The 13,973-nt window shown below is 33.3% G+C and overlaps 1 protein-coding gene across 2 annotated transcripts in view; it reads left to right on the plus strand.

Moving 5' to 3' along the window:
• NEMF (nuclear export mediator factor) overlaps nucleotides 1–13,973 on the plus strand; it is a 58,592-nt gene that overhangs the window by 11,441 nt on the left and 33,178 nt on the right. For both annotated transcript variants that reach the window (XM_036028672.1, XM_028505769.2), the window contains exons 5-16: nucleotides 1,875–2,023; nucleotides 3,188–3,255; nucleotides 4,210–4,296; nucleotides 5,459–5,532; nucleotides 6,373–6,443; nucleotides 6,534–6,609; nucleotides 6,985–7,047; nucleotides 8,842–8,919; nucleotides 9,006–9,214; nucleotides 9,462–9,653; nucleotides 10,047–10,110; nucleotides 12,138–12,226. In XM_036028672.1, coding sequence (XP_035884565.1) covers nucleotides 1,875–2,023; nucleotides 3,188–3,255; nucleotides 4,210–4,296; nucleotides 5,459–5,532; nucleotides 6,373–6,443; nucleotides 6,534–6,609; nucleotides 6,985–7,047; nucleotides 8,842–8,919; nucleotides 9,006–9,214; nucleotides 9,462–9,653; nucleotides 10,047–10,110; nucleotides 12,138–12,226 — 1,220 coding nt within the window. The remainder of the gene's footprint in view (nucleotides 1–1,874; nucleotides 2,024–3,187; nucleotides 3,256–4,209; nucleotides 4,297–5,458; nucleotides 5,533–6,372; nucleotides 6,444–6,533; nucleotides 6,610–6,984; nucleotides 7,048–8,841; nucleotides 8,920–9,005; nucleotides 9,215–9,461; nucleotides 9,654–10,046; nucleotides 10,111–12,137; nucleotides 12,227–13,973) is intronic.

The raw sequence follows: 13,973 nt of genomic DNA on the forward strand, positions 1-13,973 counted from the left end.
CTGTGATATCAAGAGAGGTCAGTTGGTTGATTCCTAGAGTAGACCCTGAAGATTGCTGTTTCCTCTGTCTATACCAGATCTTCTAGCTTTCATGTCTGGAATTTTGGTGTATGGTTTATCTAGATTTGACCAGGCCTTGGGTAAGCAGGCTGTTGTTACTCAAACTCATTTAAGAAAGGCAGTTTATTAATTTATAATAGGAAAGTTCCAGTAGGAAAGACTCTGGAGAAAAAGATAAGATCAGAAAGTATTTTATTGTGTACATCAGAGCGAAGCACAGTATTTCCCAAAATATGTTCCTTGGACACCACTTCCATAAGATAATAGGTGTGCCTAGAAAAGTGAGTCCCTTAGTCATAAAAGTTTGTGGAACTTTCATAATAAGGTAAAAATTTAACTCTAGGACTTAACCAGTGCACAATTCTGTTTTCTTTTTTCTTTTTTTTTTTTTTTTAATGTGAGTAAGGGGAGCCACTTACGGAATACTTTTGGGAAATCTTGGTTTCAGGAAAGCCCTGTCAGGGAAATAAGTGCCTTACTGGAATCTTCCAGATGTTCTGGTTAACTGCACAATTTGATTCAGTAAATGGTAATGGAGTATATTCTACATGCCAGCCCCTGTGACCAGGTGATTTTCAAGTCACATCTTCCTGAACAAAGACACTATGTGGACTTCCATCCCATCCCTCTGTTTTTCTTCTCCAGTTAACTTTTTTGTTTTTTAAGTTAAATAAACACATGGTTGCTTTGAAGTCAGATCCTTTAGCACCTTTCAACACCTAGTAACTTCTGGTTATCTGTATCTTAAGATGAATGGTATTCCCATCTACTGAAGCCATTTTTTGCATCCTGTAATTCCTAAGAGATTGGGGCTACATTTGTCATCTTCTATGACCAACTTCTAAGTAGTTGCTAAGGCATTTGTGACTGTTTTCATGGATGCTTTTAATTATATACTAACCCCTGTCTTCACTGTAATAAATGTGAAAGGTTGTATTCTTTGTGCAGTGTTATTTTTATTAGATTCTTCCCCCTTTTTTGTTGAAAAGATCATGTAACAATATTAAATTTTAAAGTCTTTAATCCTCTTTAATATTTTCATTTTCCCTATATTTGTCTTCCACTTTCTAAGATACAGAAATTTTTTGCCTTGCTATTTTTCACCTAACATTATAAACAATTTCCTACTTTTTTTTTACAGTCTTCATAAGTTAACAGCTTTTAAGTATGTTATGTTGTATATCATAATTTAACAGTTTTCTCAATTTTCACATTTAGGCTATTTCCTTTTTTTCCTATTATAAATAGAAATATCTTTAAGCATATAGTTTTTGGGTTTAGCGAGTTACTACATTACCAAGTGTGGAGTTACTTGGATGAAGGGTGCCACATCTTTATGATTTTTGCCACATAACTACTGCTGTTAAAAGACACAGTGCAGGTGAAGGTACACAGCATACCTCATTTTATTGCACCTTGCTTTATTCCACTTTGCTTTATTGTGCTTCATAAATGTTATGTTTTTTGCACCTTGAAAGCAAGACCTTCCATCAGCAAACAGACTACAATTTGCTTTATTGTGATACTTCACTATAGTGGCGTGGGTTGGAATCAGCAGTATCTCCCATATTGTTTGACCTCTGAAACATACAAGCATATCTGTTATGTTTTTCTTACTAAGACACAGTGTTTATACTGGCCCCATGGAAATGCAGCAGTAACTTCAGCTGGTGGTCATCAAAGTCACATGCTCTCTGTAACCTCATTTCTGTAACCTTGATGAGGTTTTGGTTTTTAAGAGCCTACATGTTTCTTAATTTTTAAGTTTCAAGAATGGTTTGGGAAAAGCATAAAATTACTTTATTCTATTACAGGGGAACATTGTCCTTACAGATTATGAGTATCTAATTTTAAATATCCTAAGATTTCGAACTGATGAGTCAGATGATGTCAAGTTTGCTGTTCGTGAACGATATCCAGTTGACCACGTGAGAGCTGTTGCACCTTTGCTTACCTTGGAAAGGTACCGTGCCTTGTTTATAAACTCATTTCATGTTGTTTTAAAAGGTAAAGTAGGTCACATATGAAAGAACTGTCATAGAAAATACTTTGTTTACTTGGATAAATAAATTTGTACTCGAACTACATAAATGTGCATGCAAGCAATGGGAATAGCAAATGTATCTTTTTTATCTAAATTTGGTGTTACTTTAGATGTTTATGATTTCTTGGTAAAGTGAGAGGACTTATCAGCTCTTCTGTGAGAAGACATATGGATATCTTGGGCAGAGTACAAAAAGAGACAGAAATTCTGGTTTAGCTAAGGAAACAGAGCAGGATAGGATATGGTACTAGTTGTATCTGTACTCTTCTGGCTGAAGGCTTTGCTGACGAATAAGCTACAGCAGTGGTTCTCAAAGTTTGGCATTTATTGGCATCACCTGAAGGGCTTAGTAAAACAGATTTCTGAATCAATAGCTCTGGTGTAGGGCCCAGGAATTCACAGTTCTAACAAGTTCATAGGTGTTTTTGATGCGGTTAATCTGGGGCCTACAAAGGCCCACGGCATTCTGAAGAACTCAGTATTTAAGTATTAAAACCTTAACTAGATAAAGCCAGTTCAGATATTAAGAGATATCTCTGGGCTTCACAAACAACATTTAACTGTTATATGAAAATGTTGCTGTCATATCATACATGGCAGTTGATGATGAGCAATATGACTTAGTTGAAAGAGTATTGATTTTCCTTAGGAAACCTGGTTTTAGGTTCTACTGTGCTGTTTTAAGAACTTACTAACTTGAATAAATTAATTTTATGACCCTGCATTTTTAAAAAAGATTTTATTTATTATTTTTAGAGAGAGGGGAAGGGAAGGAGAAAGAGAGGGACCTGTGTGTCCCCTACTGGGGACCTGGCCTGCAACCTAGGCATGTGCCCTGACTGGGAATCGAACCAACGACCCTTTGGTTCGCAGGCCAGCACTCAATCCACTGAGCCACACCAGCCAGGGCATGACCTTTTTTTTACCTGACATTTTTTTTACCTACAAAATGAATTCCTCTTTTATTTTAGAATAGTTAAAGATGAGGCAAATTGATATGTATGAAAGTGTTATGAGTATAAATACTTCCATAAGATTGATTAAATATTAGATAAAAAGAGGTATGTCAATTTTGTTTTACAGACTGACTGAAATAATAACCAGTGCACCTAAGGGTGAACTGCTGAAGAGAGTACTTAACCCATTGCTTCGTGAGTAATCCTGCATAGAACAATGAAATGTTTGCAAGATAGTATCGTTTTTAGGAATATATTTAAATCCTTTATAGTTCTAGTAGGAAATTAGAACTTCTTAATAACTGTAGAAAGGAGTTTAAAATGATCTTTTAGGTAAATAAAGTTTAATTTTAAGGAAAATTTGTCATATCGTATGAAGTTTGACCTTTATCTGTTATATTTTATTTAAAAATAATAGTTGTGTTAACTAATAGTATGTTATTTAGCACTTTAGGGATAGCTGTAGTATTCTAAGAAATCTTTTTTTTCCCCCAACATGAATCTTCGGTTTAATAAATACTTATTTTTTTCCTTATTATTACTATTAGTCTCAGGGCATTCCAGGATGCCGGGTACCCTTAATAACCAGGGTATATAAAATTCAATAAACTTTTATGCTTGAGAAAATCATTACTTATCCCTATAATAAGGAATCTGAATAGGAAGTGTGAACAGGCCAGTACCCTTAATTACTGAGCATTAGAGAGTTATTTCTCTCCTCTGAAATTAGAATGCATTAAAGAGTTACCTTTAGAACTTTCCAACTTTTAGTATAGCATGCATAAAATTTGCAAATTTGGATTCTTCTATTTTTTCTTTATTAACATGGTATATAACATTAACCAACTTTTGGATGCTAAACCAACCTTGCATTCCTAGTTTATAATCTTTTTTATATGTGGCCAAATTTCATTAAATTCCCATACTTTTGTACTGACATCTACATTTTTATTGTCTCAAATTTTAATTAAGTACTTGAATTATCATTTCTAGTAACATTTCAAAATAAGTGAACTAGTTGTTATTTTCACTGGCTACTGTTAGCCAGTGAAATGGGTAGATCATTTATATTGAATATAAATTTGTGTTATATTTTGATTGTTACATTTCATAGGAAAACACTAAAAATAATACCCTCTGTTTTTATAGCTTATGGACCAGCTCTCATTGAACATTGTCTTATAGAAAATGGATTCTCTGGCAGTGTCAAAGTGGATGAAAAATTTGAAAGTAAAGGTAGGTCTGCATGATACAAGTTTAGTCTATTTTCATTTATTTCCTTTTTTAAAACTATGAAATTACTTCTGGGAAAGTAATAGGTGACCAGGTAGTTCTCGACTTAAGAGCATTAGACCTGTGAGTGTTCTATCCACATGGTATTACTGGCTTTGTACTCTAAAGTGGCACTTTTATCCCTAGTAACATGTAGTTCTGTCCTTTGACCTACCTTATTACCTTTTAATTGAAGAATATTCTCCCTCCCTCCCCCTAAATTTTTGAAGCTGTTACTGGCCTTGAGATAGTCTTTGGTGCAAGGTTTGAAGGAGTCAAATCATTCACCTTCTGACTCAGAACCTGGAGTGGGTTTGTAAGTCCCATAGTGTGGTTATATGATAAGTTAGGTTTTTGTAACTATTTAAGGGAACCTAACTTAACTGCCAGAATAGGATAATAAAAAAATTAGAGGAAATATAAGGAAAATGGAATATTTGGTCTTTCACAAGTCTTTGGTCTTGCGTACAGTTAGAAAAATCATTCTTGATGTTTATGTTTTGAGGGTTATATATCATTTTTTAAGGTTTAGGGATAACTTTTATACTGTAGTTTTTTTGTATGTTTAAAAATACAAATGGAATGTTTTTAGTGAGTGACTTTTCTGAAATACACTAATTCGGTGCAATCCTGATCAATATGCCAACAGGTGGTATTGTTTTTGTGTTGCATCAGTTTTTTTGTTTTATTATTTTTTTAATAAAATGAATCTGATATTCATGTGGAATAAAAGCATGTGAAAATGTTCAGGAAAACGAAATAATAGTAATGATGGGGAATCACCTTTCCATAGATTAAAATATACTATGAAGCTATAGTAATTAAAACAGTTTTTAGAAAAAGAATAGAGAAAATAAAGAATTTAGAAACAGGCCAAAGTATATATATGGTAATTTAGTATATGGACACAGTGTCTTTCAGATCATGAGGGGCAAGATGTAATCAATGAAAGCTATTGAAACAACAGGCTGGCAAAAGAACCCTTATTTACAGTGCTGATAACAAACATGAGATGACTGTATCAACACTTATTTCATAAGCACCATCCTGTTTTCTGCATAGTTTAATAATAATTCATTGATACTTGATTGCCACTCATTTTTTTCCTTTTTTATTCTCCTATTAGATATTGAAAAAGTACTTGTTTGTCTGCAGAAAGCAGAAGACTATATGAAAACAACCTCCAACTTCAGTGGAAAGGTAGCAGCACATGTACTTGTTGTCTATTGTGGTTTTATTGTTTAGATTTTTAGAATTTAAATGTTCATTAAACATCAGTATATGTAAATTTTTTGTTTCAGTTTGGAAATTCGACATTTGTAATATGCTTCTTCTAGGGTAGATTTTTTTTCTTCAGTTGCTGTTGGTTTGTTATTTTCATTTTGCTTTTTTCCCTTTTATAGAAAATATTAGGTCAAGTCCAGAAAAGATGAGGAGTTTGTAAATATTTTTTCTCAGGTTAATTTTAGATAGAGAAGCATATTTTAATTTGCCAGCATTTTTCAAAAATTTGGTGACTTACATCCCATAATAGTTAAACACCCTCTGAATTACCTCATATCCTATATTTTCTTTCCTATTCAAAGTATAACTTTACTTACCAAAAAAATTCAGAGGCAGGTCGGATTAATTATAGGTAAATTCAGTCCAAATGTATCTGCCCAGATTTTAAAATGAATTAAAATCTACCAACAAAGTGAATTTAAGAGTTTTTCTGCTGGCAGTGTTTTTGACTTTTTAAAATTGCACAATATCTAAAAATGTAAAGAAAGCAAAATGCATGTGTATAATCCCACTATGTTATCAGTACAGGAGTTTTCATTGTCTTTATTACCTGTTATTTTTCTTGTGCATGTGAATAAACCAATTATTTTCTAATAGTACTTTGAGTCCAAAAGCATCGTTTTGAGAAGTGATGTAATCAGTAGGCAGGTACAATTGATAATTTATAACTAGAAAATTGCTAAGTTAATATAAGTCATGAAAAGTAAGTATTTGTTAATTATGGATAGAAATGAGTTTTTCGTTGGGTTTTTATAGGGATATATCATTCAGAAAAGAGAAATAAAGCCAAGCCTGGAAGTAGATAAACCAGCTGAAGAGATACTCACGTAAGCATGTAGGCATGGGTCAGTTTTGTGGGTTTTTTTTTTTTTATGTTTATTAATGTTCTTGAATGTGATGAAATAAATATTTTGCAGGTATGAAGAATTTCATCCTTTCTTGTTTTCTCAACATTCACAATGTCCATATATAGAATTTGAATCATTTGACAAGGTGGGTTTTACGTTCTGTTTTTTGACCAGTTAACATGATATGAATTATTAAATTAATATCAACTTGCTTTTATTGAGAAATTGGAAATACTTTTTGCTTTACAATCACTGAATCTGGGCATTATACTAAAATGTAGTCATAGATACAAACTGTTGGAAACATTTGTTGCCACTTTATTTCAAGATAAAGGTTAAGAAGTGTGACCTGAATTTGATTCTTGATTATTTAGCTATAGAGTACATTTATTGGGGATGTGTTGAGTGGTGTTACAAACAAAATGGACTGTCAAATTCTGTGCAGGCAAGTTGAAATAGAGATCGTGTATTTTTTCAACTAGTAATTTTTTGTTTGATTATTTTGTTTTGTTTTATTAAGGCTGTGGATGAATTTTATTCCAAGATAGAAGGTCAGAAAATAGATTTAAAAGCTTTACAACAGGTATGGTATTATTTAAAACATTAAACCAACTAACCTTAATGTGGTTTGCTGGGTGAATAGTGCTCTCACATAGGAATGGGCAGCCTTTCAAAAGTATTTGGGAATGCCCTGATTTCTTGGCCAATTGATAAAGGTGGGGGGGAAGGGGCATTCTCAGTGTTGAAAATAGCCTTCATTTGCTCCTACAGTATATTGGATAGTCTCTAAAATGGAAAATACAGTGGGAGGATGAGGCCTGTTATTTATACCCTAGTGCGGTTTGCTTTATTACAGCATCCCAAAGCTTCTTAAATTTTGCTGCTAAGGGAATACTGTTCCAAGAATATTTTTAAGTAGGCCAAAGGAGAAGGAAAAGTTTTTTCTATACAAATAAATATGTTTATCATTAAACTGTTGGTTTTTTTTTTAAGTGAACTTTTAACTAGGCCTTTAATATGCTTTATGTAGAGACTGGACTGGTGGTTGCCAGAGGGGAGGGGCATTGGGGATTGAGTGAAAGAGGTGAAGGGATGAAATACAAACAGGCAGTTACAAATTAGTCACAGGGATGTAAAGTGCAGCGTAGAAAATATAGTAAATAATATGGCAATAACCCTGCATGGTTCCACATGGGTACTGGAAGTATCAGGAGCACCACTTTGTAAAGTAAGTATGTGATGTCTGATCACCATGCTGTACACCTGAAACCTATAGAGAATAATGTTGAAAGTAAACTGTAATTTAAGAATTTAAAGATAAGTCTAAAAAGATACGTGCTTTTTCTGTATTGTGACTCCACAAGGAGATTTTAATAATGCTGTGTTTTCCCAGCACATGTGACCATGTTTTGAAAATATTTGCTGAAAAAGTTTTGGAAATTGGCCACAGTTACTCTCGATTTCAAGAGAATGTGATTTTTCAAAAATACTAATAAAGTGTTAAAATGTGTGTGCAGGATTTGTATTTATGTGCATCCCTGTATCCTCACCCCTCTTCAGTCTTAACACAGTTAACTAATAAAGCACAATTTCAAAGCAGATGGATCAAATTAATTAGTGTGATTGCCACATGATGGCAGCACTTGACCTAGTAAATAGATTATTTAGCAGTGACATTGAACTCCATGTTTTTTATGTGCGTTAGAATACCTATGAATTATTTTACTAATCATTTTGCACTTTTAATAGTCACCATTTTTATAATTTAAATCTTTTAATACTACATCTAGCATTCTAACATTCATTAATTGGTAATGCTGTTGCTGCTGTTAGAAAATTTGCACCAAAATCAATCATCTTGAAGTATAAATTATATATGATAAAATGCTATATAAAAGGTCAAATAACTACTATGACCCTTTGTATTATTAATTTGGGAGACATTCTGTAAAATACTAAAAATAATGCTAAGAAAATTAAAAGCAGTAATAAAGTGGAAAGAAGCGAATTTAGTAATTTATGCTATGAATGCATTCCCCCAGATTTTACTATTCTGCATTAGGGAAAAAAAATGTCTTGAATTTTGACTGCTTGAATAATGCAAAGGCTTGAGCATATCTTACTTACAGTGTAACCTGTAATCAAAATACCTTTCTATATAGGAAATGGGAAGTAGGTAGATGAGTTAGTTTTGGAGCATGAAACACTTTGGGGAAGGGTGAACCTGGGGAGGTGGACTCAGGGGCACGTTAGCTAGATAGGAATGACATTGAGGGGGCAAAAATGGGGGCAGGATAATGAGTTTCAGAAGGTAAAAGAGAAGGTGTGGTAGACAGGAGAAACCTGATTTTTAAAAAATCTGTTTTGTCAACAAAAGGAAAAGCAAGCATTGAAGAAACTAGATAATTTCCGAAAGGATCACGAAAACAGATTAGAAGCTCTTCAGCAGGCTCAGGTATTATGTTTCACTTTTCAGATGCTTTTTCAAAAATGGTAACTTATAACTGGCATTATAGTAAATGTTTTGGTTTATTTCTTAAGGAAATAGATAAACTTAAAGGAGAGCTCATAGAAATGAATCTACAAATAGTTGACAGAGCCATTCAGGTTGTTCGAAGTGCTTTAGCCAACCAGATAGATTGGACAGAAATCGGGTTAATCGTGAAAGAAGCCCAAGCTCAAGGAGACCCCGTTGCAAATGCAATCAAAGAATTAAAATTACAGACAAATCATGTTACAATGCTGCTAAGGTAAGTTTAATTTTTAGTTAAGCAGTTAGTGCTTGTTTTTATTTTGCTATTTAATTGTTCACTGTATTTAAAATTTTTGTTTTATTTGGAAATTTATCCTTGACAATACAGAAAAAGTTAATTCAGTGTAAAATAATACAAACTATTTAAATACTGTACACCAGTTATGATTTCATTTAGTAAAGTACTGGAAAGGAAAATGTGATGTCATTGACATTAGTGAAATACTATTGAATATTTTTAATAGAAATCCATACTTATTATCAGAGGAGGAAGATGACGATGTTGATGGTGACATCAATGTTGAGAAAAATGAAACTGAACCACCAAAAGGAAAAAAGAAAAAGCAAAAGAATAAACAGCTGCAGAAGCCTCAGAAAAATAGGCCATTACTTGTTGACGTTGATCTCAGCTTATCAGCATATGCCAATGCCAAAAAGTGAGTCTTAAACTTAAGTGTAAATTTTAGGTAAAACATTATCTGAAATAACTCAGGGATTAAAGGATAAGAAAAGTTTTATTTTGCCTATCTATACTTAGGGATTAAAATACTTTTTTGGTGTGTCTTAAAATTATATTTATTGTAAGACAGTATACCAAAATTACTATTTCTCAAAATAGTAATTCTCCTGGAAACTTTAAACAGCAAATCCTTTTTAAAATCTTGTGTGTATTCTACAACTTGGTTTTCACATGGAACATGAAAAACAAAGTTGCATAATGCACAAAACTTGTTCTATATGATTTGAGTGTCTGTAAAATTAGATACAACAAATAGAAAACTAAAGAATAGAGATTTTACTTAAATTTTAAGAGAATTGTGTTTTTTTAGGTATTACGATCACAAGAGATATGCTGCCAAGAAAACACAAAAGACTGTTGAAGCTGCTGAGAAGGTACTTAGTGTTTCTTAGAGTGAATGTTCATTGTTTCTTTCTAACTTAATGGTCTCAGTTATTTCTTCTGTTTAAATGAGGTTTTCTAATTCAGAGATAGCCTTTCAAACTTAATTTTGCTTTAAATGTATTACCAGTGTTCTTTTTCTTCCCAAACCTGCCCCTCCCCAGTCTTTGCCATCTTAGTAAATGGCACCTTTATTTTTCCCTTTGCTTAGATTAAAAATGTTGGAGTCATCTTGGACTCTTCTCTCATAAACCATATATTATACTGGGGTGTAAATACTTTGTTTGGTGTGTCTTAAAATTTATTATAAGAAAGTACACAGAAATTACAATTTCTCAAAATAGTAATTCTTCTGGAAACTTCAAATAGCAAATCCTTTTCAAAATCTTGCGTGTATTCTACAACTTGGTTTTCATGTGGAACATAAAAAACAAAGTTGCATAATGCACAAAACTTGTTCTATATGATTTGAGAGTCTAAAATTAGAAATTAAAAGCAGCATATCCTTTTGGCTCTTCCTTTAGAGTATAATCAGAATCTGGCCACTTCTCATTGATCCAGGTCTCCATTAAGTGTGCTCGTGGACTGTAACAGTAGCCTCTTAATGGGGGGTTACTCTCCTACCCTTTCCCTGCTACAGTCTGTTCTTCATGCATCTGCCATAGTGATACTTTTAAATAAAAAAAAATAAATAAAGTCATTTCTCTCTGTTCAGAATCTTTCAGTAGCTTTCCATGTTGTTCAAGACAATCCAAAGCCCTTCTCCTGGTCTGTAAGGTCCTAAATGATCTGCTTCCCTCTGATTGCATCACCTGCATTCCTCCTGTTAACCACTTTTTCCACCTACACTGGGATGTTGGCTGTTCCTGCAACAGTGGCCCATGCTGCCTTCCCAGGGCTTGCACTTGCTGTTCTTTCCACCAAGGATGCTATTCCCTAAAAATTTCTGTGGTTTGATTCCTCACTTCATTCGCGTGTCTACCTATATGAGACTTCAGAGAGGCCTTTCTTGATCACTCTTACTGAAAACAGTATCTTCGATCCTCTGTCTTTACTCTGTTTTTCTTCTTAAAAACCACCCTTTCCGATACATTTATGTCTTTGCTCTTAAGTGTGGATTGCATCAAAGTAGTGTTTTGTCTGTTTTGTTCATTGCTGTGCTAGCCTCTAGACTATTGCCTGGAACTTAGTCACATTAACATCTGTTAAATGATTGGCTCTCGTGACTTAGCCGCTCTATCTCCCTCTCCAAACTCATTTCTTGAGATTTTACCCCGTGATCACTGCTTGCTGGTTAAGCTGCCAATATAGTGTGCTTCTTTTTATTCTTTTGCTTGATAATTACATCAGTTCTTCCAGCTTCAGCCTATATACCATTGCTTCAGAAATACCTTCTTTGGTCGTAATCAATTATAAATTAGGTTCACTTGTTATAATTTCTTGTTATGGCATCCCTAGAAGCACTTACCATATGTTTATTTGAATAATTATGTGTTTTATATTTGTCTCTTCTCCTAGACCCCTTTGGGGTGGGAACTTATCCTATCACTGTTTGTCCATAGCCTTGTAGTCCAAACCTGTTATGGTAGGTACTTAGTATCTTGAATGATACTTTTTGAAATTCCTAGGTTGGGAAGATATATGTATACAGTAACTCTTTAACTTAAGTTATTTTAATATTAAAGGCAAAAATTGCCCTGGCCAGGTAGCTTAGTTGGTTAGAACGTTGTCCCAATACTCCAAGGTTGTAAGTTCAATCCCCAATCAGGGCACATAGAAGAATCATCCAATAAATGCATAAATAAGTAGAACAACAAGTCAGTGTTTGTTTGTTTGTCTCTCTCAAATTAATAAATAAAACTTTTTAAAGGCAAAAATCTTTATGTACTTTCATGTGGGGAGTATATGTGTAGATAATGCCATTTTTTTATATTTAAACTATCTCTTGCCCTATTGTTTGCTTGGGGCTCTTTAAATAAATTCTCAACAAATTATTTTAAACCTCTTTTCTTATAAATAGGCATTCAAATCAGCAGAAAAGAAAACAAAGCAAACCTTAAAAGAAGTCCAAACGGTTACCTCGATTCAAAAAGCAAGAAAAGTATATTGGTAAGTGTTCTACCTTTTTAAAATACAGTTTTTGTATTATCAAAATTATACTTCCACATTGCTTAGAAAAATGAAATAGTTCTACAAAGTTTGTTAAAAAAAACAATGGCCTTGCAGTGTTTTACCTTTACTTGTATTGCCTCCTCTTCTAAAGAAATTACTTTTATACTTTTAGCTCTTTTACTTGATTCTTTTGGTATATACCTTCATTCTTATAAGTAATATCCTCATTTCTGCTTCTTAATTTTTCTGTTTTACATTCTGTTAATGACTTCCGACTGTGGAAGATGCAGATTTTACCCTTCCACCTTATGCTGCATTACATAGACCAAACACCACCCAGTGTTCCGTTATAGTTACAGCACAATTTTGCATTAACATTATTGTGAATATTTAACTTGGAGTCACAGCTTGCTTTTCAAATTTTGTTTTTATTAATTCACCTCCACTCTTCTAAGTGGGTCATGTTGGAATTCTGTTAGAAATCTTCTTGCAGAAGTCTCTTCTGGAGCTTTTTGACCATTGTTCTAGATTGGTTACTCTGAGCATCCTAAAATTTCTTTTGTTTGTTATCCTGAAAGTTCCCTTTATCCCTTTCTGTGTTGGAGTCTCTGTCCTGGATCTCATACTTCCTTTTTCTTTGTTGATAGAGTTATGAGCTATAGAAGCATAACCAGAAGGTAAATTTTTTGAGGTACCAAATGATTTTACTCTTATACCTAATTCATAGTTTGGGTATAAAATTCTAGTATGAAAAGTATGTTTTCCTCAGACTTTAAAGGTATTATACATTGGGTTAACTTCCAGGTTTGATACTGAGACGTCTGATGTCATTTTGGTAGTTGGTATTTTATAGGAAACTTGTTTAGTCTTTTTGTAAACTTGTGGACTTTTTCTTTCTTTCAGTTTTCTAGAATTTCCCAGTGATAGGTTTGTGTGGGTATTTTTTTATCTATTATGCTGGATAACTTGTGGGCCTTTTTAATTTGGAAGCATTCAGTTCTGAGAAGTTTTCTTGACATATTAGAAAACAGTGTGCTCTCTGGTTTTTTGTTATGTTTTTTCTTTTTCTTCCTTTTCCTTCTTCCTTATTGTTTTTCTTTTTTAATATAGGAGCCCCTGAAAATTTTTTTTGCATTTTTCTGTTTTTCAACACTTTATCATTTTGTTCTTTATTATGATTTCCTCGACTTGATCTTTTAAACCTTCCACTGAATTTTTAAATTTTTTCTGTCATGTTTTTAATTTTAAGCTGTTTTTGGTTCATTGAATAGTACTTTTACTTTTTAAGAACTTCCTTCTCTAGTTTCTTTATACCAAGAATAGTTTGGTTGTATTTAATTTTTATTAATTATATTTTATTTATTATGCTATTAAAATTGTACTGATTTTTTTTCTCCTTTACCCTCCTCCACCCAGTACCCCCCACTCCCTCAGGCAATCCCCCCACCATTGTTCACGTCCATGGGTCATTCATGTAAGTTCTTTGGCTACTCCATTTCCTACACTGTACTTTACAACCCCATGACTATTCTGTAACTACCTATTTGTACTTCTTAATCCCCTCACCTCTTTACCCATTCTCTCCCTACCCTCTCCCATCTGACAACCATCCGGTAACTAATTTCTTTTCTCATACCGCTTTTAAGACTCTCTTTATCTTTAACCTTTGGCCTTTTAATAATGATGTGTCTTGGAATGGGTTTCTTTGCATCCATCATAGTTGGGACTTTCTGTAATTCCTGAA

Source organism: Phyllostomus discolor, chromosome 1, assembly GCF_004126475.2.
Source record: "Phyllostomus discolor isolate MPI-MPIP mPhyDis1 chromosome 1, mPhyDis1.pri.v3, whole genome shotgun sequence".
In the NCBI taxonomy this organism is placed as follows: Eukaryota; Metazoa; Chordata; class Mammalia; order Chiroptera; family Phyllostomidae; genus Phyllostomus; species Phyllostomus discolor.